General features: G+C 55.1%; 2 protein-coding genes and 1 non-coding gene across 5 annotated transcripts in view; 1 reads left to right on the top strand and 2 right to left on the bottom strand.

Moving 5' to 3' along the window:
* Window positions 1-19,486, bottom strand: part of RGS12 (regulator of G protein signaling 12) — a 134,918-nt gene that overhangs the window by 98,507 nt on the left and 16,925 nt on the right. For all 3 annotated transcript variants that reach the window (XM_066386833.1, XM_066386835.1, XM_066386834.1), the window contains exon 2: window positions 3,157-5,129. In XM_066386833.1, coding sequence (XP_066242930.1) covers window positions 3,157-5,034 — 1,878 coding nt within the window. In that variant the 5' untranslated portion in view covers window positions 5,035-5,129. The remainder of the gene's footprint in view (window positions 1-3,156; window positions 5,130-19,486) is intronic.
* Window positions 14,026-14,102, top strand: TRNAV-GAC (transfer RNA valine (anticodon GAC)). The gene has a single exon. It is a non-coding gene; the product is annotated as a tRNA-Val (tRNA).
* On the bottom strand, window positions 18,433-19,280 carry LOC136405738 (proline-rich protein HaeIII subfamily 1-like). The gene is made up of 2 exons (XM_066385212.1): window positions 19,257-19,280; window positions 18,433-19,101 (listed from the first exon to the last, which is right to left on the bottom strand). The coding sequence occupies exons 1-2, from the start codon at window positions 19,278-19,280 to the stop codon at window positions 18,433-18,435; spliced, it is 693 nt and encodes a 230-aa protein (XP_066241309.1).

Below are 19,486 nucleotides of genomic sequence, written 5' to 3'. Positions count from 1 at the left end.
GCATAGTTGCCAAAACTTGGAAGTAATGAAGGTGGTCCTTCAGCAGGTGATGGATAAGTACGCTCTGGTCCATCCAGTGGAATATTCTTCAGCTCTAAAAAGAAATGACCCGGCCCTGGCCGGTTGGCTCAGCGGTAGAGCGTCGGCCTAGCATGCGGGGGACCCGGGTTCGATTCCCGGCCAGGGCACACAGGAGGAGCGCCCATTTGCTTCTCCACCCCTCCGCCACGCCTTCCTCTCTGTCTCTCTCTTCCCCTCCCACAGCCGAGGCTCCATTGGAGCAAAGATGGCCCGGGCGCTGGGGATGGCTCTGTGGCCTCTGCCTCAGGCGCTAGAGTGGCTCTGGTCGCAACATGGCAATGCCCAGAATGGGCAGAGCATCGCCCCCTGGTGGGCAGAGCGTTGCCCCTGGTGGGCGTGCCGGGTGGATCCCAGTCGGGCACATGCGGGAGTCTATCTGACTGTCTCTCCCTGTTTCCAGCTTCAGAAAACTGCAAATAAATAAATAAATAAATAAATAAAAAGAAATAAAAAGAAATAAAAAGAAATGACCCACCAGACATGAAAAACCACGGAGGAACATGAACGCACATTACTAAGTGACAGAAGCCCATCTGAAACAGCCGTACACTGTGTGGTTCCAACTCGGTGCCACTCTGGAGAAGGCAGAAGTATGGGGACAGGAAGGAGCCCAGTGCCTGTCAGGGTCAGGGGAGGGAGGAAGAGCCAGCCAGCACCGAGGGTGCTCAGGGCAGTGAGAACAGTCTGCATGACACGTGATGTGAACACCAAGCACAGAGGATGCACAACACCGAGCGTGAACCTCGCAGACTCTGGACTCTGGACGATGACGCCGTCTGTGGAGGGTCACCAGTCAGAGCAGAGCACCACCTGGTGGCGGTGTTCCCAGTGGGGAGGCGCTGCATGTTTGAGGGCAGACAGCATCTATGACATCTCTGTGTCTCTCTCAACTTCACTGGAAACCTGAAACTGCTCTGAAAAAACAGCCTTAAACCACGACCCTGCTTAACCCAACTCTGAGCCTGAGGCGTCCCGACCCTCCCAGGCAGGGGCTGCACCTGCGGAAGGACCACAGCCCCGTCTCCTGGGCCCCAGGCTCAGCCCCGCAGCGTGAGCAACCTCAGGGCAGTGCTCCCAGAGACAGACAGGACCCCGCGCACCCCATGCAAGTGCCGTGAAGGGCACTGCAGCCTCAGCGGGCAGACGAGAGACCCTCACTTACAGCACAGCAGCTGAGAAAGCCATTTACAGGAAATGGATTCCAAGAGATGGTGGGTTGCTTAATTTCATAGAACATTTTTGCCACTTCCAGGGCCCTCCCTCCCCCGCCCAGCCCCGCCCAGCCCCACCCAGCTCCAGGGCGGAGGCCCCTGGAGAAGGCTATGGGGAGGTGGGCCCCCACCACAGGTGTGCAGCCTGCGGCTCAGACCCTGGACGGGGTGGGGGGCGCACAGGGCAGAGCTGCGGGCACCCCCACTCAGGCCCCGACAGGTACGCCGCGGGGTCACCACTGCGCTCGTGGAGGAGAAACCCACGTCAGACACGCGAGGTCAGACTACGGGAGGCTGTCCTTCGCGCCCTCTGCACATTTTCTTAGTGTGTTTTATGATGAGAAACAGGACTCAGGAAGGGCATGGACCTTGAACAAAACCTCCACCGTGCCCACAGGGCCCACCCTGCAGGCTGCCCCCATGCCCTGTTGTCCTGGAGCTGCCAGCAGCCCATGGAGGGTTTGTGTGAGGTTTCAGCAACCGAGGACAAAACATGAGCAGACACAGACACGGTCCTTTACAATCATCAAAGTCCTCTGAGAAAATTTCCTTTGGAACCACTGAGCTCAGTGCCGACCTCCCCACACACTGAGCCAGCGCACACCTGCCCAGCCGCACAGCCGCACCGCAGGCCGCCTTCCCCCTCACGGGGCGCCCCCAACCCCCACACCCCGCGGCTGCCCTCCCTCCGCGGGCACGGGTCCTAATTTACGGTGAGCCCTCCCTCAGGCCGCAAGCAGAGCGCCTGTGTGGGGAGACGGAGAGCCCACAAGGACACTGGTGGACCCAACAGCTCGCGGGCTGTGCTGGACCCGCGTGGCCCCAGCTGTCTGACACTCAGCACTAGCCACTCTGGAGCTCGCGGGCTGTGCTGGACCCGCGTGGCCCCAGCTGTCTGACACTCAGCACTAGCCACTCTGGAGCTCGCGGGCTGTGCTGGACCCGCGTGGCCCCAGCTGTCTGACACTCAGCACTAGCCACTCTGGAGCTCCCTGGTGTCTGCAGCAAGTGTTCTGGAAGAAGGAAACAATGCGAGGATCGGTTACACAGGGCCACCCAGAGAATCCAGGGTGCCCTCCTGTCTCGGGACCCTTCGCCTGATTGCAGCTGCAAGGTCCCTCTGGCCATGTGAGGTGACATTCATGGTTCCTGAGATTGGGCATATTTGGTGGTAGGGGGACATTAGTCAGCTCATGACACCCCTTAAACAGGTCCAATGAGAAGACACTAAAACACATTTCTTGGACATCTTTAATATATATATTTTTAATGATTAGTATTAAATATTAAATGTTTACTCATAATATTTACATGATTAATTTAGCACCACTGAGATATTAAATAATATAGTAATTTAGAAATAAATTGAAACATTGTTTTTTAAATTTTTTTAAGGGAGCTGTGTCCTGACACGAACAGTCTCTGCACTTCCAGAATGTTCTCACATCAAAAGGGCACTCTGCCTTGGCCACTGGGGTGAAGACGCAAGCCAGAGACGTAATGGGCTTCAAAGGGAACTCAGAGACAGGACCGTCAGGGCACCGGCAGTAGGAAAAGGGCCAGAAGGAGTGAGAGACCCTTACACGGGCTGTGAGAAGTTACCGTCCCTTCCACCACCGCCTGGCCCACCAGACGTCCTGCCCAGGACTCTGAGAGCCTGCAAAGCCAGGGCCTGCTGGGGATGAAAACCCCCAAGGGTTCCAGGCAAGACAGGGCCCCTGCAAACAATCACAGCGGGCACCCCGTGACACAGACAGGTACCGCGGGCCGGGGACTGGGCAGTGGTGTGCTGTCATCCCACCAGTCATTAACTAAGCCATCAATCAGATCAAGTCCACTCCTGACCCACTCCCAGCAGCCTTACCTTTTTGTCTTCCTTTGTCTTTCTCACATTTCGATGAGGACCAAAAATGTTTTGCATCCCAAAAGCCTTCCTGGACCAGTCTCTCTTCTGGACGTTCAGGGGGGGCTGCACCAAGCTGCCCTCGACCCTGTAGCGGTCGGCGGGGATCTTGCTCATGGGTGGGGGCAGGGTGCCGCAGTTGACACTGGACCAACCGTCAGTGGAGTCCGTGTAAGACTCCTGGTCACTGGCGTGTCCGCACTGCCACTCCTGCAGGACATGGACCGGAAGCCACCGCTGGCTGAACCCACCGCCAGGGCCTACAGGGCCCCTCTTGGAAGGAGGAATCGAACTCCGTAAGGAGGCAGGGGGCACCTCCACATGAGAAGTGATCCCCAAAGGCTTGCTGAAGTCCCAGCACCTGTCAGTCTGCAGAGCAGCCTCGAAGGGGGGCCCTGCCTCTGGGTCGTGGCAGAAGGCCCCGTTCCACGGGCTGCCCCACGGCTGGGAGCCCCTCCCGCCCACACCCTCCCAGGCGCTGCTGCTGGGCCCATGCCTGCTCGAGCTGGCGCCCAGGTCGACCACAAGCACCCGGCTGTTTCTTTCTTCCTGGTTGAAATTGCCAATGCCACTGTCACTGTTGCTGCTGGTGCTGGTGTTCTGGTGGGCGTCGGCATCCCCGTCCACAAAGGCCCGGGCCCGCACGCCCTCGATCAGCTCGCCCATGTCCCTGTACAGCACAGAGATGAACTGCAGGACCGGGAGGGAGGATGCGGGGAACTCCAGGCAGCCATTGGTGTCGGGGTCGGCCGTGCACTCAAATCCAAACCGCCGGGCGATGCCTTGGTGGACCTTGTGGTTGAACAGGTCTGGGTCCACCATGAACACGTGGCAGGAAGTCCGCAGGACGCCCTCCTCCTCCTGCACCAGGCCGCCGTCGCCACTCTGCATCGTCACGAGCCCAAAAAACCTTCGGTCGTCCGGGCACACGGCGCTGAAGGCCAGCTTCTCGGCGGGGTACTCGGCCAGGACGGCGGCCTTGTCGGTGCACAGCTGCACGCCGTCGTGCATGATCTTCATGCTCACCAGGGAGTGGATCTTCTGCTCGGCCCGCAAGCGTCGCAGGCAGCCGCGGATGGCCTGGAAGCTGTCGGACTCCAGGTTGCAGCTTGTGGAAGGAAGCTCAATAGACCCTAAGTAGCCGACGACCATGGCAACATTTAGAATGCTCGCATCTAATCCAAAATCTTCATGGTTCTCCAGTCCAATACTGAAAACTGAGTCATCGTTAATAACTTTTGAGATCTCCTCCTTGGAAAGCAGGCCGGGGTGCGGACCGTTCACACTCCCATGTCCGAGGTCAAACCGCGCAGCTGCGGACTCGGAAAGGGATCTCTGTTTCAATTTCAAGGGCTCTGAACTGCTCGCACGAACCCGCGGGTTTTCAAAGATCATACTGAAAATGCCACCAGACTGCATTTCTTCAACGACCCTCTCCGCTCTGTTTATACCTAGTGCTTTGGAGTCGAGCCTGGGCTTCCGCCAGCCTTTCCCGTCAGACAGCCCCACTTCCTCGTCGCTGGAGCACGACTCCAGGTGGCCAAGGCCCTCGCCCACCACCATGTGCAGGACCCCAGAGCACTTCCCGATCAGTTTCACCACATCCTCATGGGATGCTTTCTTCACATTGATCTCATTGACAGCAAGGATCTGGTCTCCAGCACGGAGACCCACAAAATCGGCGGGGCTCCCTCTCATGACACAGCTGAGCACACAGGGTGCCTGGCCGGAAAGGGTGAACCCATACCCTGCTCTTCCTCGGGCGACCTCCACACTCCTCAGGCGCGGGGGTGCCGTCCCCGGTGGCGGGCGCTCCGCGGAGTCCCCCAGTCTGTGCATCTCAGTGTGCCTCCAAGACGGCCAGCATAGTCCTTCCCCCAGGCTCCGGGCTCAGAGAATGCTGGATGGGGCCATGCTGTTCTTGAAATAATGCCCTAAGAGAGAAAAACAAATAGCTCATTATTAAAGAGCCCAGATCCCGATTGCTTACTGGTATTATCTAAACATAAAGATAATCTGTAACAAAACCCATCACAGAAGGAGCCTCCAGTTACCACGTAAATGTCAAAGTGGAGGAAAGGCAATGAATCTTGAAGTCAAGCTAAGAATTTCCTTCCACCGTTTCCCAGGATGGAGCCTGTCAACCCGAGGCCCTCCTGCGAGGCTGCCTTCAGGACGCCAGGGGGTCTGCTTTCCGGCACTGCCCGCCTCCCACACCGAACAGCGAGAGGGACCCAGACAGCACACTCGCGATGTGGCCCGGGGTCCAGCAGCCCACCGCCAATGGGAGCCGGCCGCAGCACAGCGCTGGGCTCCCCGAAGACCCGTGTGTCCGAGGGGCATCTGAAATGAAGGGCAGAGTCCTACGGAAGAGCAGTGCTGGCTGCGGACTCCGGGTGGGGTGGCCCCGGTCCGACCCGTACTTGATCATAAACCCTCTCCAGAAGTTTTCCCCAGAGAAGACATGACCCAACACATCTCATGGTCCACCACACCCCCCGCAATCAATTTATTTGAACAAGGTACCGTGCGAGGAAAACATTCTGAAATACCTCAGTCCAAACAACAGAGAAAACTGCCAAAAAGAGCACAGGAGTTCAACGCTAACAATTATTCCAGGGGGACTGCTTCATAATTACAAGGTTGTTGTCACCAAAACAAACCCCACCGGGGGTCCAACGTGAACTAGAGATGACTCAGTAGGAGGACAAGGGACTGCGCACACAGCCTACCCACGGCTGTGAGTTCCTGCAGTGACGGGACCCAGAGCAGAGTTGGTGACAGGGGCTCAGTGTGCTCACGGCTGTGAGTTCCTGCAGTGACGGGACCCAGAGCAGAGTTGGTGACGGGGGCTCAGTGTGCTCACGGCTGTGAGTTCCTGCAGTGACGGGACCCAGAGCAGAGTCGGTGAAGGAAGAGGGGGCCTGGGTGCAGTTTCCAGAACCCTCTTTGAGTCACGGGACACGCTCAGTTCCACGCATTGCGAGTGACAGCACTGCGGAGTCAGTCCACCAAGGAGGCCCCTGAGACACAGAGCAGGGCTGGCCCCACCCAACTGCAGATCCCAGGAGGAGAGGGGCGTTGGCACAGACACACTGCTGGCACAGGGAACTGAGGCTCAGGGAGCTGCTCCATCAGTTAGGGTGCTGGGGACGCTCCCGACACCCGGCTCCCGGATGCCAGCCAAGGGCAGCCCTGATGCAGGCCTCCTGGAGGTCGGCAGGCAGGCCTGCTGTGAGAACGCTCTTCTGAACAAAACCCTTTAAAGGTCACTTTAAAAGGCAATACAGTTAACCAGTGTCACGCCAATAAAATTCAATTTTAAAAACAGCAATATACTAAGTGTTATGTAGCGAAAATCAAAATATAATAAAAATACGTTTTTTAAAGAGTGGGTTTTTAAGTAAGTTTTAACATTATTAGGAGAAATTCTTATGTCTTGGGATCAAGTTTCCAGTAACACAAGCATAATTTAAAGTAAGTTACATACACACAAACTGAGAAAACTGGACAGAGTGGGAGGTGATTAAATGACTCCAAGAGCAGCTCTAAGGAGGATGAAAACACTGCCACGTAGGAGGCATGTTTGAATAAAATTATTTCATGACAAGAGTAAAAAAAAAAGTTTCAATTTATTTCTAAATTATTATATTATTTAATATCTCAGTGGTGCTAAATTAATCATAAATATTATGAGTAAACATTTAATATTTAATACTAATCATTAAAAATATATATATTAGAGCATCAGCCTGGTGTGCAGGAGTTCCGGGTTCAATTCCCAGCCAGGGCACACAGGAGAAGCACCCATCTGCTTCTCCGCCCCTCCCCCTCTCCTTCCTCTCTGTCTCTCTCTTCCCCTCCCGCAGCCGAGGCTCCATTGGAGCAAAGTTTGCCTGGGCGCTGAGGAAGGCTCTGTGGCCTCTGCCTCAGGCACTAGAATGGCTCTGGTTGCGACACAGCGACGCCCCAGAGGGGCAGAGCATCGCCCCCTGGTGGGCGTGCCGGGTGGATCCTGGTCGGGTGCATGTGGGAGTCTGTCTCTCTACCACCCCATTTCCAACTTCAGAAAAATACAAAAAAAAAAAAGTGTGTATATATATATAAAGATGTCCAAGAAATGTGTTTTAGTGTCTTCTCATTGGAACTGTTTAAGGAGTGTCATGAGCTGACTAATGTCCCACCACCAAATATGCCCAATCTCAGGAACCACGAATGTCACCTCACATGGCCAGAGGGACCTTGCAGCTGCAATCAGGCGAAGGGTCCTGAGACGGGAGGGTACCCTGGATTCTCCGGGTGGCCTCGTGTAACCACGGGGTCCTTGCAGAAGGGGTGGAGGGTCAGGGTCACAGAGAAGGCCGCGTGATGAGGGAAGCAGAGACGAGAGGGATGGGCTTGGAGGAGGGAGGAAGGGCCAGGAGCCAAAGGAAGGCAGTGGCGTCAGGCAGCTGAAAGGTGAGGAAAGGGGTCCCCCACTCAGGGACCCCCAGAAGGAGCCAGCCTGCCAGCACCTTGACGTTAGCCAGTGAGACTGAGTTTGGACTTCTGAGCCCCAGAATGTGAGAGAGTAAATGCGTGTTGTTCTAAACCACTAGGTTTGTGATCATTCATTTCAGCAGTCAAAGGAACCTCATTCAAGGGGAGCCACCATATTGGTGGGCGTTTTTGCATGAAATAACCTACGTAAAAATGCTCAGAACAGTGCCTGGCTCCTACGGTTCCTGACATGGCTGCAGGGGCTGGCTGTCACTGTGAACTCTCCCAGGACAGAGGCCACTGAGGTCCTTGCTTGCTCCTCCAGGAATAGAAAGCCTCCTGGCTTTCTCTTCCAAACAATAACAGATCCTCTGTGGAAGAAGGATTCCCCAGTTTTATATGCAGAATCATTCTGTAATTCATCTGACCCCCAGAGTCATGATGCTGTATGGCTAACAGTTTTGTATGCAGTTCACCCAAACATTTCTATTAGATTCTTACTGTCATGTTCCTCTATTGATTAAAAGCAAATTGTTTCTAAATCGTCATACCTACAAGCACATTTTTTTTTTTTGTATTTTTCTGAAGTTGGAAACGGAGGCAGACAGACTCCCGCATGCGCCCGACCGGGATCCACTCGGCAAGCCCACCAGGGGGCGATGCTCTGCCCATCTGGGGTGTTGCTTTGTTGCAACCAGAGCCACTCTAGCGCCCGAGACAGAGGCCATAGAGCCATCCTCAGTGCCCGGGCCAACTTTGCTCCAATGGAGCCTCGGAAGCAGGAGGAGAAGAGAGAGACAGAGAGGAAGGAGAGGGGGAGGGGTAGAGAAGCAGATGGGCACTTCTCCTGTGTGCCCTGGCCAGGAATCAAACCCGGGACTCCTGCACGCCAGGCCGATGCTCTACCACTGAGCCAACCAGCCAGGGCCTACAAGCACATTTCAAAAGTTCATCCTACAGTTTCATTTTTCCTGAAACTGTATCAGTAATTAGTAAAACTAACAAACAGAAGTTCAGAAGAAACCACAGGGCACTAGTTTCCAGCTTCAACTGGCATCTCACGACCTGGGCAATTTGGGGTCCCTCCCCTGCACCCAGAGGCTCTGGGTTGAATGTTTGCATTCCCCCAAATTCATAAGTTGGAATGGACAGTATTTGGAGATGTACCCTTGGGAGTGATTAGGTTTAGATGAGCCCCCATGATGGGATAGTGTCCTTGTACAACAGGAGAAACAGGACCTCCCCACCACCCCTCCCTGCTCTCCACCATGAGGACCTGGGCCAGACAGCTGCCCATGAGCTGGATGCTGGAGCTGCCAGCACCGTGACTCTGGACTTCCAGCCCCGGAACTGAGAAGTGTGTGCTGTCGTTCAGGCCTCAGCCTGTGGTCTCCTGTTCCTGTTGGAGCACCGAGCTGACAAAGACATTGCTCACCCTCCTCAACCTGCAGAAAGGTAACTGAAGGGCTTCATGCAGGTGACAGCTGCCGAATGGCACCAACAGCTGTGACACAGGGTCTCCACTCTCACTATGCCCACTACCAGGGTCAGCCAAGTGCATGCCCAATGGTACTGTCATCCCTCCATTCACTCATGGGTCAAACCGATGGAACCTAGAATTACCGTATTTCCCCATGTACAAGACCCTCCCATGTATAAGATGCACCTTAATTTTGGTGCCTGAAATTTGAAAAAAATATATTACATAAAAGTTATTGAACTCAAGTTTTATTCATCATAAAACTCATACTGCTCCTCATCACTGTCAAAACTCCCTTCCATTAGCTTGTCCTCATCTGTATCTGATGACGAATCACTGTCTTCATATATTGCCTTGTCCTCAGTTCCATCTATGGCATTTGAAATGCCACATTTCATAAATGACTTGAAAATGATCTCAATCTTGGTATTATCTCAGGATCTTTTCACCCAGGTACAAACTTCTCCTATAGTTGGCTTCTTCACTCTTCCTGCTGGTGTCAAATTGTCCCCAGAAGACTCCATCCATTGGTTCCATTCATCTCTCATGGCAGCTCTGAAGGGTTGGTTCGAGTTGACATCAAGTGGTTGTAGTTGAGATGTCAAGCCTCCAGGTATGACAGCAAGTTTTGTGTTTTGCTCTGCAGCAATCTTCTTTGTGTTTTTTGTTGTGTGTGCCCTGAACTGATCAAGCACCAACAGGGCAGGTTTGTGTAAGAGCCCACCAGGTCTCCTCCAGACTTTCTCAAACCAGATCTTCATCCCATCCTGATCCACCCAGCCCTTGTCATGAACGTGGACAATCACTCCTCGAGGAATGTCTTCTTTTGGCATTGGTTTGTGTTTGAAAGTCAGCATAGGAGGCAGCTTGGTTCCGTCAGCACAACAAGCAAGAACAACTGGATAATGGCTCTTTTCATGTCCACTTGTCTTCACAGTTACAGTTTTCACCCCCTTCTTATCAACAGTTCTGTTACTTAGGATATCAAATTGAAGGGGGACTTCGTCCATATTTTCAATCTGTCCCAACTCAAACTGATGTGTCTTCTGACATTGACTGACAAAACGGTGAAATTCAAGGACCTTCTGCTCATAGCTTTCAGGCATCTTTTGGGCAAGTCTGATGCATATATGCATGCTTAGTCCATTTTGTTTCATGAGCCTGAAGCACCAATTGTGTCCTCCTTTGAAATCAGTAACTTCTTTTTCATCAGCAATTCTTGCCTCATGCTGGACCATCTTTGTGGACACAGGAATTCCAATTGCCCTTTGCTCTTTAAGCCATATGTTCAATTTCCTCTCTAAATCAGGCCACTTTGCTGACTTGCCTCTCATGGCCGTCTTCTGCCGTGGTGTTTTCAGTAGGGTTTCCTCTTCCTGTAGCCAGTCTCGGATGGACTTCTCAGTTGGAAGAGGACCAAACGTATGTTCAGCAGCACAATTTCCATTCACTTTTGCAAACTTGAATTCAGCACTATATGAAAATCTTTTCTACGCCATTTCTGGGCAGAACATGGCAAAACGTAACCTGCCGTCATATACCGGTGACAAGTGCGAAACAGTGAGAGCAAAGACAACAAGAGCAAAAAAGCAGGAAATGCAAGTAAAAAATCTACAGCCACTGTATAAGACGCAGCCAGTTTTTAGACTCCAAATTTTTCGGAAGTGGCTGTGTCCTATACATGGGGAAGTACGGTAAACACCAGGCACCACAACGTTTCCCTACTCCTTCCTTTCCAGGGTTTAAATCTGCTATAAAACAAGTCCCATTCCGGTGAATTCCGCCACTCACCGCCCTGGAGTGAGCGCCCACCCCATGCCAGGCAGCATCCTAGACCCAGAAGCTACAGAGAGGGTCCAGGATGCCCTGAGTGGGAAGAACAGATGAGGCCAGCGGCCACCCCTCCAGAGCAGAGCGTGTCCAGCCCCAGGCGTACGCTTGGTGCCTGGAGCAGAACGCTCTGCCGATAAGAGGGAAAACCATGCCATGCAGAGGGGACGGGCACAGTGTGCACGACTCAGGCCTTCAGTGCAGCCTGCATCTGCCCATGCAGAGGGGACGGGCACAGTGTGCACGACTCGGGCTATCAGTGCAGCCTGCATCTGCCCATGCAGAGGGGACGGGCACAGTGTGCACGACTCAGGCCACCAGTGCAGCCTGCATCTGCCCATGCAGAGGGGACGGGCACAGTGTGCACGACTCAGGCCACCAGTGCAGCCGCATCTGCCCGTGCAGAGGGGACGGGCACAGTGTGCACGACTCAGGCCACCAGTGCAGCCGCATCTGCCCGTGCAGAGGGGACGGGCACAGTGTGCACAACTCAGGCCACCAGTGCAGCCTGCATCTGCCCGTGCAGAGGGGACGGGCACAGTGTGCACGACTCAGGCCATCAGTGCAGCCTGCATCTGCCCATGCAGAGGGGACGGGCACAGTGTGCACGACTCAGGCCGTCAGTGCAGCCCGCATCTGCCCATGCAGAGGGGACGGGCACAGTGTGCACGACTCAGGCCACCAGTGCAGCCTGCATCTGCCCATGCAGAGGGGACGGGCACAGTGTGCACGACTCAGGCTATCGGTGCAGCCTGCATCTGCCCGTGCAGAGGGGACGGGCACAGTGTGCACGACTCAGGCTATCGGTGCAGCCTGCATCTGCCCGTGCAGAGGGGACGGGCACAGTGTGCACGACTTAGGCTATCGGTGCAGCCTGCATCTGCCCGTGCAGAGGGGACGAGCACAGTGTGCACGACTCAGGCCACCAGTGTAGCCTGCATCTGCCCGTGCAGAGGGGACGGGCACAGTGTGCACGACTCAGGCTATCGGTGCAGCCTGCATCTGCCCGTGCAGAGGGGACGGGCACAGTGTGCACGACTCAGGCTATCGGTGCAGCCTGCATCTGCCCGTGCAGAGGGGACGGGCACAGTGTGCACGACTCAGGCCACCAGTGCAGCCTGCATCTGCCCATGCAGAGGGGACGGGCACAGTGTGCACGACTCAGGCCATCACTGCAGCCTGCATCTGCCCATGCAGAGGGGACGGGCACAGTGTGCACGACTCAGGCCGTCAGTGCAGCCTGCATCTGCCCGTGCAGAGGGGACACTTTGTGAGAACAATGCTCAGTTGATCAGGATTGTGCCACCAAATGTTAGACATTCACAGTGCCACAGGCCTGGGCTGAGCACAGGCCAAAAGACCAAAGCAATAAAGAACAGTGCATGAGGCATGACCCGAGGAGAGACACTGAGCAGCACAGGGCAGACAGCATCCAGTGCACGAGGAGGAGTGAACGCTCAAGGTAGTGCCAGACAACACTCACACCTGCAGTGCTAGGATGGGCAGGGTCCTCAGGACGTCACACACAGTCACACGTGTGCCCATGAGCAGCATCACGTAAAGCAGGTAAGATTATTATCTCCATTTTGCAGATGAGGAAATGGAGGCACAGAGAAGTTAAGTAACTTGGCTAAGACTGCAGAGCCAAGCCTGACTTGTGGTGGCGCAGTGGATAAAGTGTCAACTTGGAACGCTGAGGTTGCTGGTTCAAAACCCTGGGCTTGCCTGGTCAAGGCACATATGGGAGTTGATGCTTTCTGCTCCTCCTTCCTTCTGTCTGTCTGTCTCTCTTTCCTTTCCCTCTAAAAAAAGGAATAAATCTAAAAAAAAAAAAAAAGACTGCACAGCCAATTCGTGTCAGAAGTGGATTGGAACTCAAGCTGTTCTCGGCTTTCTATACCACACACAGGGGTTCTTGAAGGAAGCGGAAGTGCCTCGGCTGAGGGAGCAGGCGCTGTCCACTTCCACAGTTCCTCCAACACTGGGGACGCCCCATCAGCCTAGCCCCAGTCAGTACAGGGGCCTGGTGGCACCATGCTACCTTCTCTAACTGGGATCTGCCCACCAACAGACCCCAGCCCCTCATGCCTGCCCCCAAAGCCATCCTATCCCAGCCGCTATCTCCAATCACTGCCCTGGCACTGCCCATGGTGCCAACTACCCACAAGACACCACCTCTCCCAACACCTCCATTGGGAACATGCACTCAAAACACCCTCCACACAGACACACGCTGACTGTCCCTGTGTCTCAGCCACCTCCCCCTCCAGTCCATCCTAGCGGCCACCACCTGACCCTTGAGATGCTTTCCCGAGCCCCAGCCTCTCTTCCAGCCCAGCCCCTGACCCAGGCTGACCTGGACCCGCCCTCCCTACACAGCAGGTGCCCACAACACCAGGAAGGACAATGGCTGATTCTCAGCCCTCCAAGACACTTCTGGGCCATTTAGTCACCAACAACCAACAACCAACACCCTTGCCATGCTGTGAGCCTGAAAGGATTCCTTTCCAGCCCTTGCCACCTGACCCACCTGCTGTTCATCTGTGTCACCGAGTGCTGACAATGCACACGACTGGACCAGGCACAAGCTGCCACATGAGGGGAGACTCCCTTCCTGAGGGGTGCTGGCTCCCTAGCTATGCAGCACCCCCCACCTCTGCACACCTGGGGCTCACACACAAGGCCTGGACAGCAGTGCCCAAGGGGCCTGAGGGGCACAGCACACCCAGCAGGCACCCTCTGGTGGTCACAGCCCCACCCCCTGCACTCCATGGAAGGTGCTGTCCACTCCCTCAGCCCAGGCCAGGACCTCTTGTCTGTCTCCCTGTCCCTCATCCCTTCAGGGCCCATTTCCTCTCTAAACTTCAGTACCCTCCCCCAAGGTACTGGTGGGTGACCCCAAGCTCCCCCCACTTCCCTGGGAAACTGGGCCCACCTCCAGGTTCTGGTCTCCCACGTGCTGGTCACTGGCCCACGTGTTTTCTCCTGAAAGCTTGGGGGCACCTCAGTCCCAGCAAAGCAACAGTCAAAACACACTCTCGGCCCTGGCCGGTTGGCTCAGTTGGTAGAGCGTCGGCCTGACGTGCAGGAGTCCCGGGTTCGATTCCCGGCCAGGGCACACAGGAGAGGCGCCTATCTGCTTCTCCACCCCTCCCCCTCTCCTTCCTCTGTCTCTCTCTTCCCCTCCCACAGCCGAGGCTCCATTGGAGCAAAGATGGCCCTGGCCCTGGGGATGGCTCTGTGGCCTCTGCCCCAGGCGCTAGAGTGGCTCTGATTGCGGCAGAGCATCGCCCCCTGGTGGGCGTGCCAGGTGGATCCCAGTCGGGCACATGCGGGAGTCTGTCTGACTGCCTCCCCGTTTCCAGCTTCGGAAAAATACAAAAAAAAAAAAATTAAAAAAATTAAAAAAACAACACACTCTCTTCCCAGAGTGGCCCCTCTCAGTGACTAGCTGCCATTCCCACAGACTCACAGGCAGGACACAAGTGGGACTCCCAGAGGGACTCCCAAAATCCTTATCAGGACACATGGAGATTCAGAAAGATTCAACCTCAGAAACAGGCTATCACAAATAAGGAACAATCATGCAAAGAGAGTCTACAAAAATGTACAAACAACACAGGGCTAGAGGGTAACACAGGGCAGCTTCTGCAGCAGAGCAGGGACCAGGAGATGGAAGACACACTGCAGAAAAGCTGAGAGACCACCCAGGAGCTGCCACGCAGAGAAGGATAGAACGGAGGGGAAGAAAACACACAGTCAATTCAATGAAAGAGTCTCTGTTCATCTGTCCAGGCGTCCCCCACAAAGGGCAGCCAGAAAGGATCTCCCCAAGTTTGCAGGTTATATTTGGGGTTGTAGGACTTAAATTGTAGATTCAGTGTTCTCTTTGGAGAACACAAAGTTCTCTTTGGAGAACCTTGGAGACAGCTGAAATTGCAGCAGCTAGAGCTTAGTATTTAGTGAAATATTTGGCCTTGTTTGATGGGGGTAGGGGGAGGAAGGACTGAGAGAAAGAAACCTCAAGAAATAGCAGAGGGATCCTGCAGCCACCAAAACACAGGGAGCACTCCCCAGCTCCACTTCCATGACTCAGGGGGCATGGGCTATGGACTCAGGCTCCAGTGGACAGAAAGTTTCATTACAAGCCACCAATTATGCTCAGTCTCAGGGAGTGGTTCACAACCAGGCTGCTTTCACATGAGCAACTGGTGCCCACAGCTCAGGGGACACAGCTCTGGCTATAGGTAGATAGATGGGTGGTGGGTGGATGATGGCTAAATAGATGGATAAACAGAGGAGACAGAGGAATGAACAGAAGGGTGGACAGGAATACGGGTGGGTGGGTGAATGGATAGACTAAATTCAGTAGTGGTGGTCAATGTTTGTCCAATAACAAATTCTGGTTGACTAGTTGATCCAAAAATTAATGGACCATTTCCCAGAGTTACAGAAAAACAAGACCCTTTAAATTCAAAAGCCCCACCAAGTACTAACGTGCTGAGCAGGGCAAGTGAAAAAGCCCCCCCCCGAAACTTTCAGAGAGAAAAGATACGCTCACGCAAAGGAACAGAATCTGGCAGCCAGTGTCTAAGGGGGGAGGACCTGGCCGGCAAGGTCCTGTGGCCCCACGTGCTTGTTGAAGAACAAACATGTAAGGTGAGAAGGCGGGAGGCAGCGAGGGCCGGGGCTGGGAGTTCTGGCCAGGGTGCCCTAGTGCGTCCGCAGCGCACCTGCAGACTGGCCACACTCCTGGGTGCAGCTGGCAGCCCAAGTATTTGTGTGAGCAAGTCCACTGTTAACGCCACACCCGAGACTTCAACCTGTGGAAGCTCTAAACCAGTGATGGGCACTCTTTTGAGCTTGGTGTGTCAAAATTCGCCAAAAAACCGAGCATAACTCTGGTGGTGTGTCACTTCGAGAAAAAAACCATAATTTTGTGATATTTATAGTTTAAATAACAAAAATGTATAATTGTAATATATAACTGTATTTAATAAACCAAAACTAATTATTTAACTTAGCTGCTTAGTGGCTTCTTTGTTCATCTGTCAGTCGGTTTCTTTTGTTGGTCTTGATATTATTTAACTTGTGTGGGGTGCCATGAACTAAGATAAGTGAGGGGGAGGGGGAATTCTTTAACCTGCCTATTAGTGACTTTTTTGTTGCTGAATTTCATTGGCTAAATCTTCAATTGAAGGTTGGTATTTTGTACACTTCAAGCCCAAGCAAGCACTACTAACTTCATCTGTCAATCTGTTTCTTTTGTTGCTTTTGATATTATTTAACTCTGAGAATAAGGTCTCACAAAAGTATGTAGAGGGGAAAATTGTGAGTAAAGCCATTGCTATATTTTTCAGGGTGCTAAAAGTGTCTGGTAATCGGTTCCAGGCACTCCAAACCTCCTGTTCGTAGTGGCACTCCTCTTGATTCTCCAAGCGGCACCTTTCCAGATTCTCAAGCTTTGACCTCAAGTCGACAAACACCTGAGCCCAGATGCTGTCTTGAAATTCTGCAAGTTGCATCTTATGTAAATTAAGATGGCTGCTGCTATTTCTAATGGCGGGAAACGGCACCCATAGCACAGGCCCTCGCCTCTCCCAGCCTCCCCCTCACTTCTCTCAGTAATGATGGTCAATTAGAAATCCATGACACCCCAGAACAGCAGATTGGATGATGGTCGCTGTGGTTATGTGGTTGCTGGTAATGGCGATCACAGGGCCCCAGAGATGCGTCCCCCGCAGCATTCCGCTGCTCCCTGCTCCCCCAGCGGGAAGTGAGGTCAAAGATCCCCTAACAGCCTAACCAGAAGTCCCAGAACTAGACGCTCTGTGCCGGAGTTCTGTTGTTTTGGCCTACCGACCTTCGGCACAGAGTGTCTACAGTAGAGCAAATGTTTTATCCTCGGCTACTGCACCTGGCCCTGCAGGAGCCAAGGATGAAACGTCCTTCTCGGCATGCGGCCCCATACTTCTCTGGTATGCGCCCGCATGCGGCCACGTGTCATCGAAAATGGCTACGCGTGTCAGTGCTGACACACATATCATAGGTTCGCCATCACGGCTCTAAACTGTGAGGGTGACCAGAAAAAGTAGCATGTGTCAGCTCACCATTTTAGTGTGATGGTCAGCCTCGAGCAAGGGAGGCTGCAATGAGGTTTTCTGTGTTTGAGTCCGTCCCACTGCCATTACCGTCAGGATGAACTGGATATTCCTGACTGGGAGCAGTCTCCTACCAATACCATTAGTCTAACTCCTTGGATTACGTTTCTCTTTGTTCACCCACCATGCAAGCTCTAGCCCAGGGCTGGGCTGCCTTGGGAGGGACCAGCCCTGCCCCCATGTAAACATCAGCAGAAGAGCAGACTGAATTAGTCACCCAGCTAAGCAGGCAGATGCGCTGCAGGCAAAGAACCCTCCAAATTTGGTCGCACCCTCTTGAACTCCAAGAATCTGATAAACAAGTCCCCGTGCACTTCCTCTGCCCAGGCCCCCAGACACAGAGTGGGGTGGACTGGAGCCCAAACACCCCAGGCAAGGAAAACTGCCCCCCTCCCTAAAACACTTCGTGGGCTTTGGGAACAAAGAAGGAAGTGCTCTTTCTAAAGCGACTGCTAGGCAGTCCCTTCTCAGTGTAGAACTGACACCTTTCCCTCAACACCAGAGGCACTAAGACAGCTCTGCAATACAAAAGGAGCTAGCTACTGGTCCTCTCCAACCCACAAACAGCCAGGTGCCGTGTCCTGTTCACGCACTATTCTAGGAACAGGGGACACGGAGACAAGAGGTCCATTTGGGGGGGCTGCCTGTCCTGGAGGAACATCCTGGGGGACCCCATTCTGAGAGAGCCTGACATGGAGTGGCCTGTCCCAGGGAGACCATCCGAGGCAGGGCCTATGAGGGGCCTACCCTGGGGGGGCCTGCCTAAGGGAGCCTGCTTTGAGGGACTCCATCCTGAAAGAGCCTGTCCTCGGAGACCTGTCCTGGGGGAACTTGTCCTGGGGGACCCTGTCCTGGGGGAACTTGTCCTGGGGGAACTTGTCCTGGGGGACCCTGTCCTGGGGGGCCTGTCCTGGGGGAACTTGTCCTGGGGGACCCTGTCCTGGGGGAACTTGTCCTGGGGGACCCTGTCCTGGGGGCCCTGTCCTGAGGGGCCTGTCCTGGGGGAACTTGTCCTGCAGGGCCCTGTCCTGGGGGGCCTGTCCTGAGGGGCCCTGTCTTGGGGTACCTGTCCTGGGGGAACTTGTCCTGGGGGGCCCTGTCCTGGGGGAACTTGTCCTGCAGGGCCCTGTCCTGGGGGGCCCTGTCCTGGTGGAACTTGCCCTGGGGGGCCCTGTCCTGGGGGGCCTGTCCTGGGGGCCCTGTCCTAGGGGCCTGTCCTGGGGGCCCTGTCCTGAGGGGCCTGTCCTGGGGGGCCTGTCCTGGGGGGCCTGTCCTGGGGGCCCTGTCCTAGGGGCCTGTCCTGGGGGGCCTGTCCTGGGGGAACTTGTCCTGGGGGACCCTGTCCTGGGGGGGCCTGTCCTGGGGGGCCTGTCCTGAGGGGCCTGTCTTGGGGGACCTGTCCTGGGGGAACTTGTCCTGCAGGGCCCTGTCCTGGGGGGCCTGTCCTGGGGACTCTGTCCTGGGGGGCCCTGTCCTGGGGGAACTTGTCCTGGGGGGCCCTGTCCTGGGGGGCCTGTCCTGAGGGGCCGTCTTGGGGGACCTGTCCTGGGGGAACTTGTCCTGGGGGGCCCTGTCCTGGGGGAACTTGTCCTGCAGGGCCCTGTCCTGGGGGGCCCTGTCCTGGGGGGCCCTGTCCTGGGGGGGCCTGTCCTGGGGGACCCTGTCCTGGGGGACCTGTCCTGGGGGGCCCTGTCCTGGGGGGGCCTGTCCTGGGGGACCCTGTCCTGGGGGACCCTGTCCTGGGGGGCCCTGTCCTAGGGGGCCCTGTCCTGGGGGAACTTGTCCTGGGGGGCCCTGTCCTGGGGGGCCTGTCCTGAGGGGCCGTCTTGGGGGACCTGTCCTGGGGGAACTTGTCCTGGGGGGCCCTGTCCTGGGGGGGGCCTGTCCTGGGGGGCCTGCTTTCTGGCAGCGCAGCAATAGTGGAAACAGTCCAGCAGGTTCAGTCAGGCCCTCAGACTGCAGAACCAGATGCAGGAGGCCCAGCCCTGGCACACATGTGACCTTGGTGGTGACAACCTTGGTACCATGAACAACAGACCACAGCGCCCCCTGCCTGAGGCAGTGAGGGTCAATGAGGTCACATGGGAGAAGCCTGGTAGAGGTCCACTTGCCTTAAACTTCAGCTGTGGCTTCATCCTTGCCTCGTGGTACAGAAATGAAGATGGCCTTCCCTCCCCAGTCACACACCAGTCCTCAGCAGGCACAAAGCAGTGGGGAGTGGCCCCTGCAGTGTGCACCTGCTGCTGCTGCGGGGATGGCAAGGCTGGGACACACACACCTCCAGGCCCCGGGAGCAGACGAGCAAGGCAGACTGCACAGGCTGCGGGTGGAAACACGACCA

Source organism: Saccopteryx leptura, chromosome 5, assembly GCF_036850995.1.
Source record: "Saccopteryx leptura isolate mSacLep1 chromosome 5, mSacLep1_pri_phased_curated, whole genome shotgun sequence".
NCBI lineage: Eukaryota > Metazoa > Chordata > Mammalia > Chiroptera > Emballonuridae > Saccopteryx > Saccopteryx leptura.
This window is presented reverse-complemented; position numbering and strand designations above follow the sequence as displayed.

Coding starts and splice junctions, on each gene's coding strand:
- LOC136405738 (XM_066385212.1), bottom strand. CDS start 19,280: ATGAAGCCACAGCTGAAGTTTAAG. Junction 19,102..19,256: donor AGCCACAGCTGAAGTTTAAG/GCAAGTGGACCT, acceptor CTGGTTCTGCAG/TCTGAGGGCCTGACTGAACC.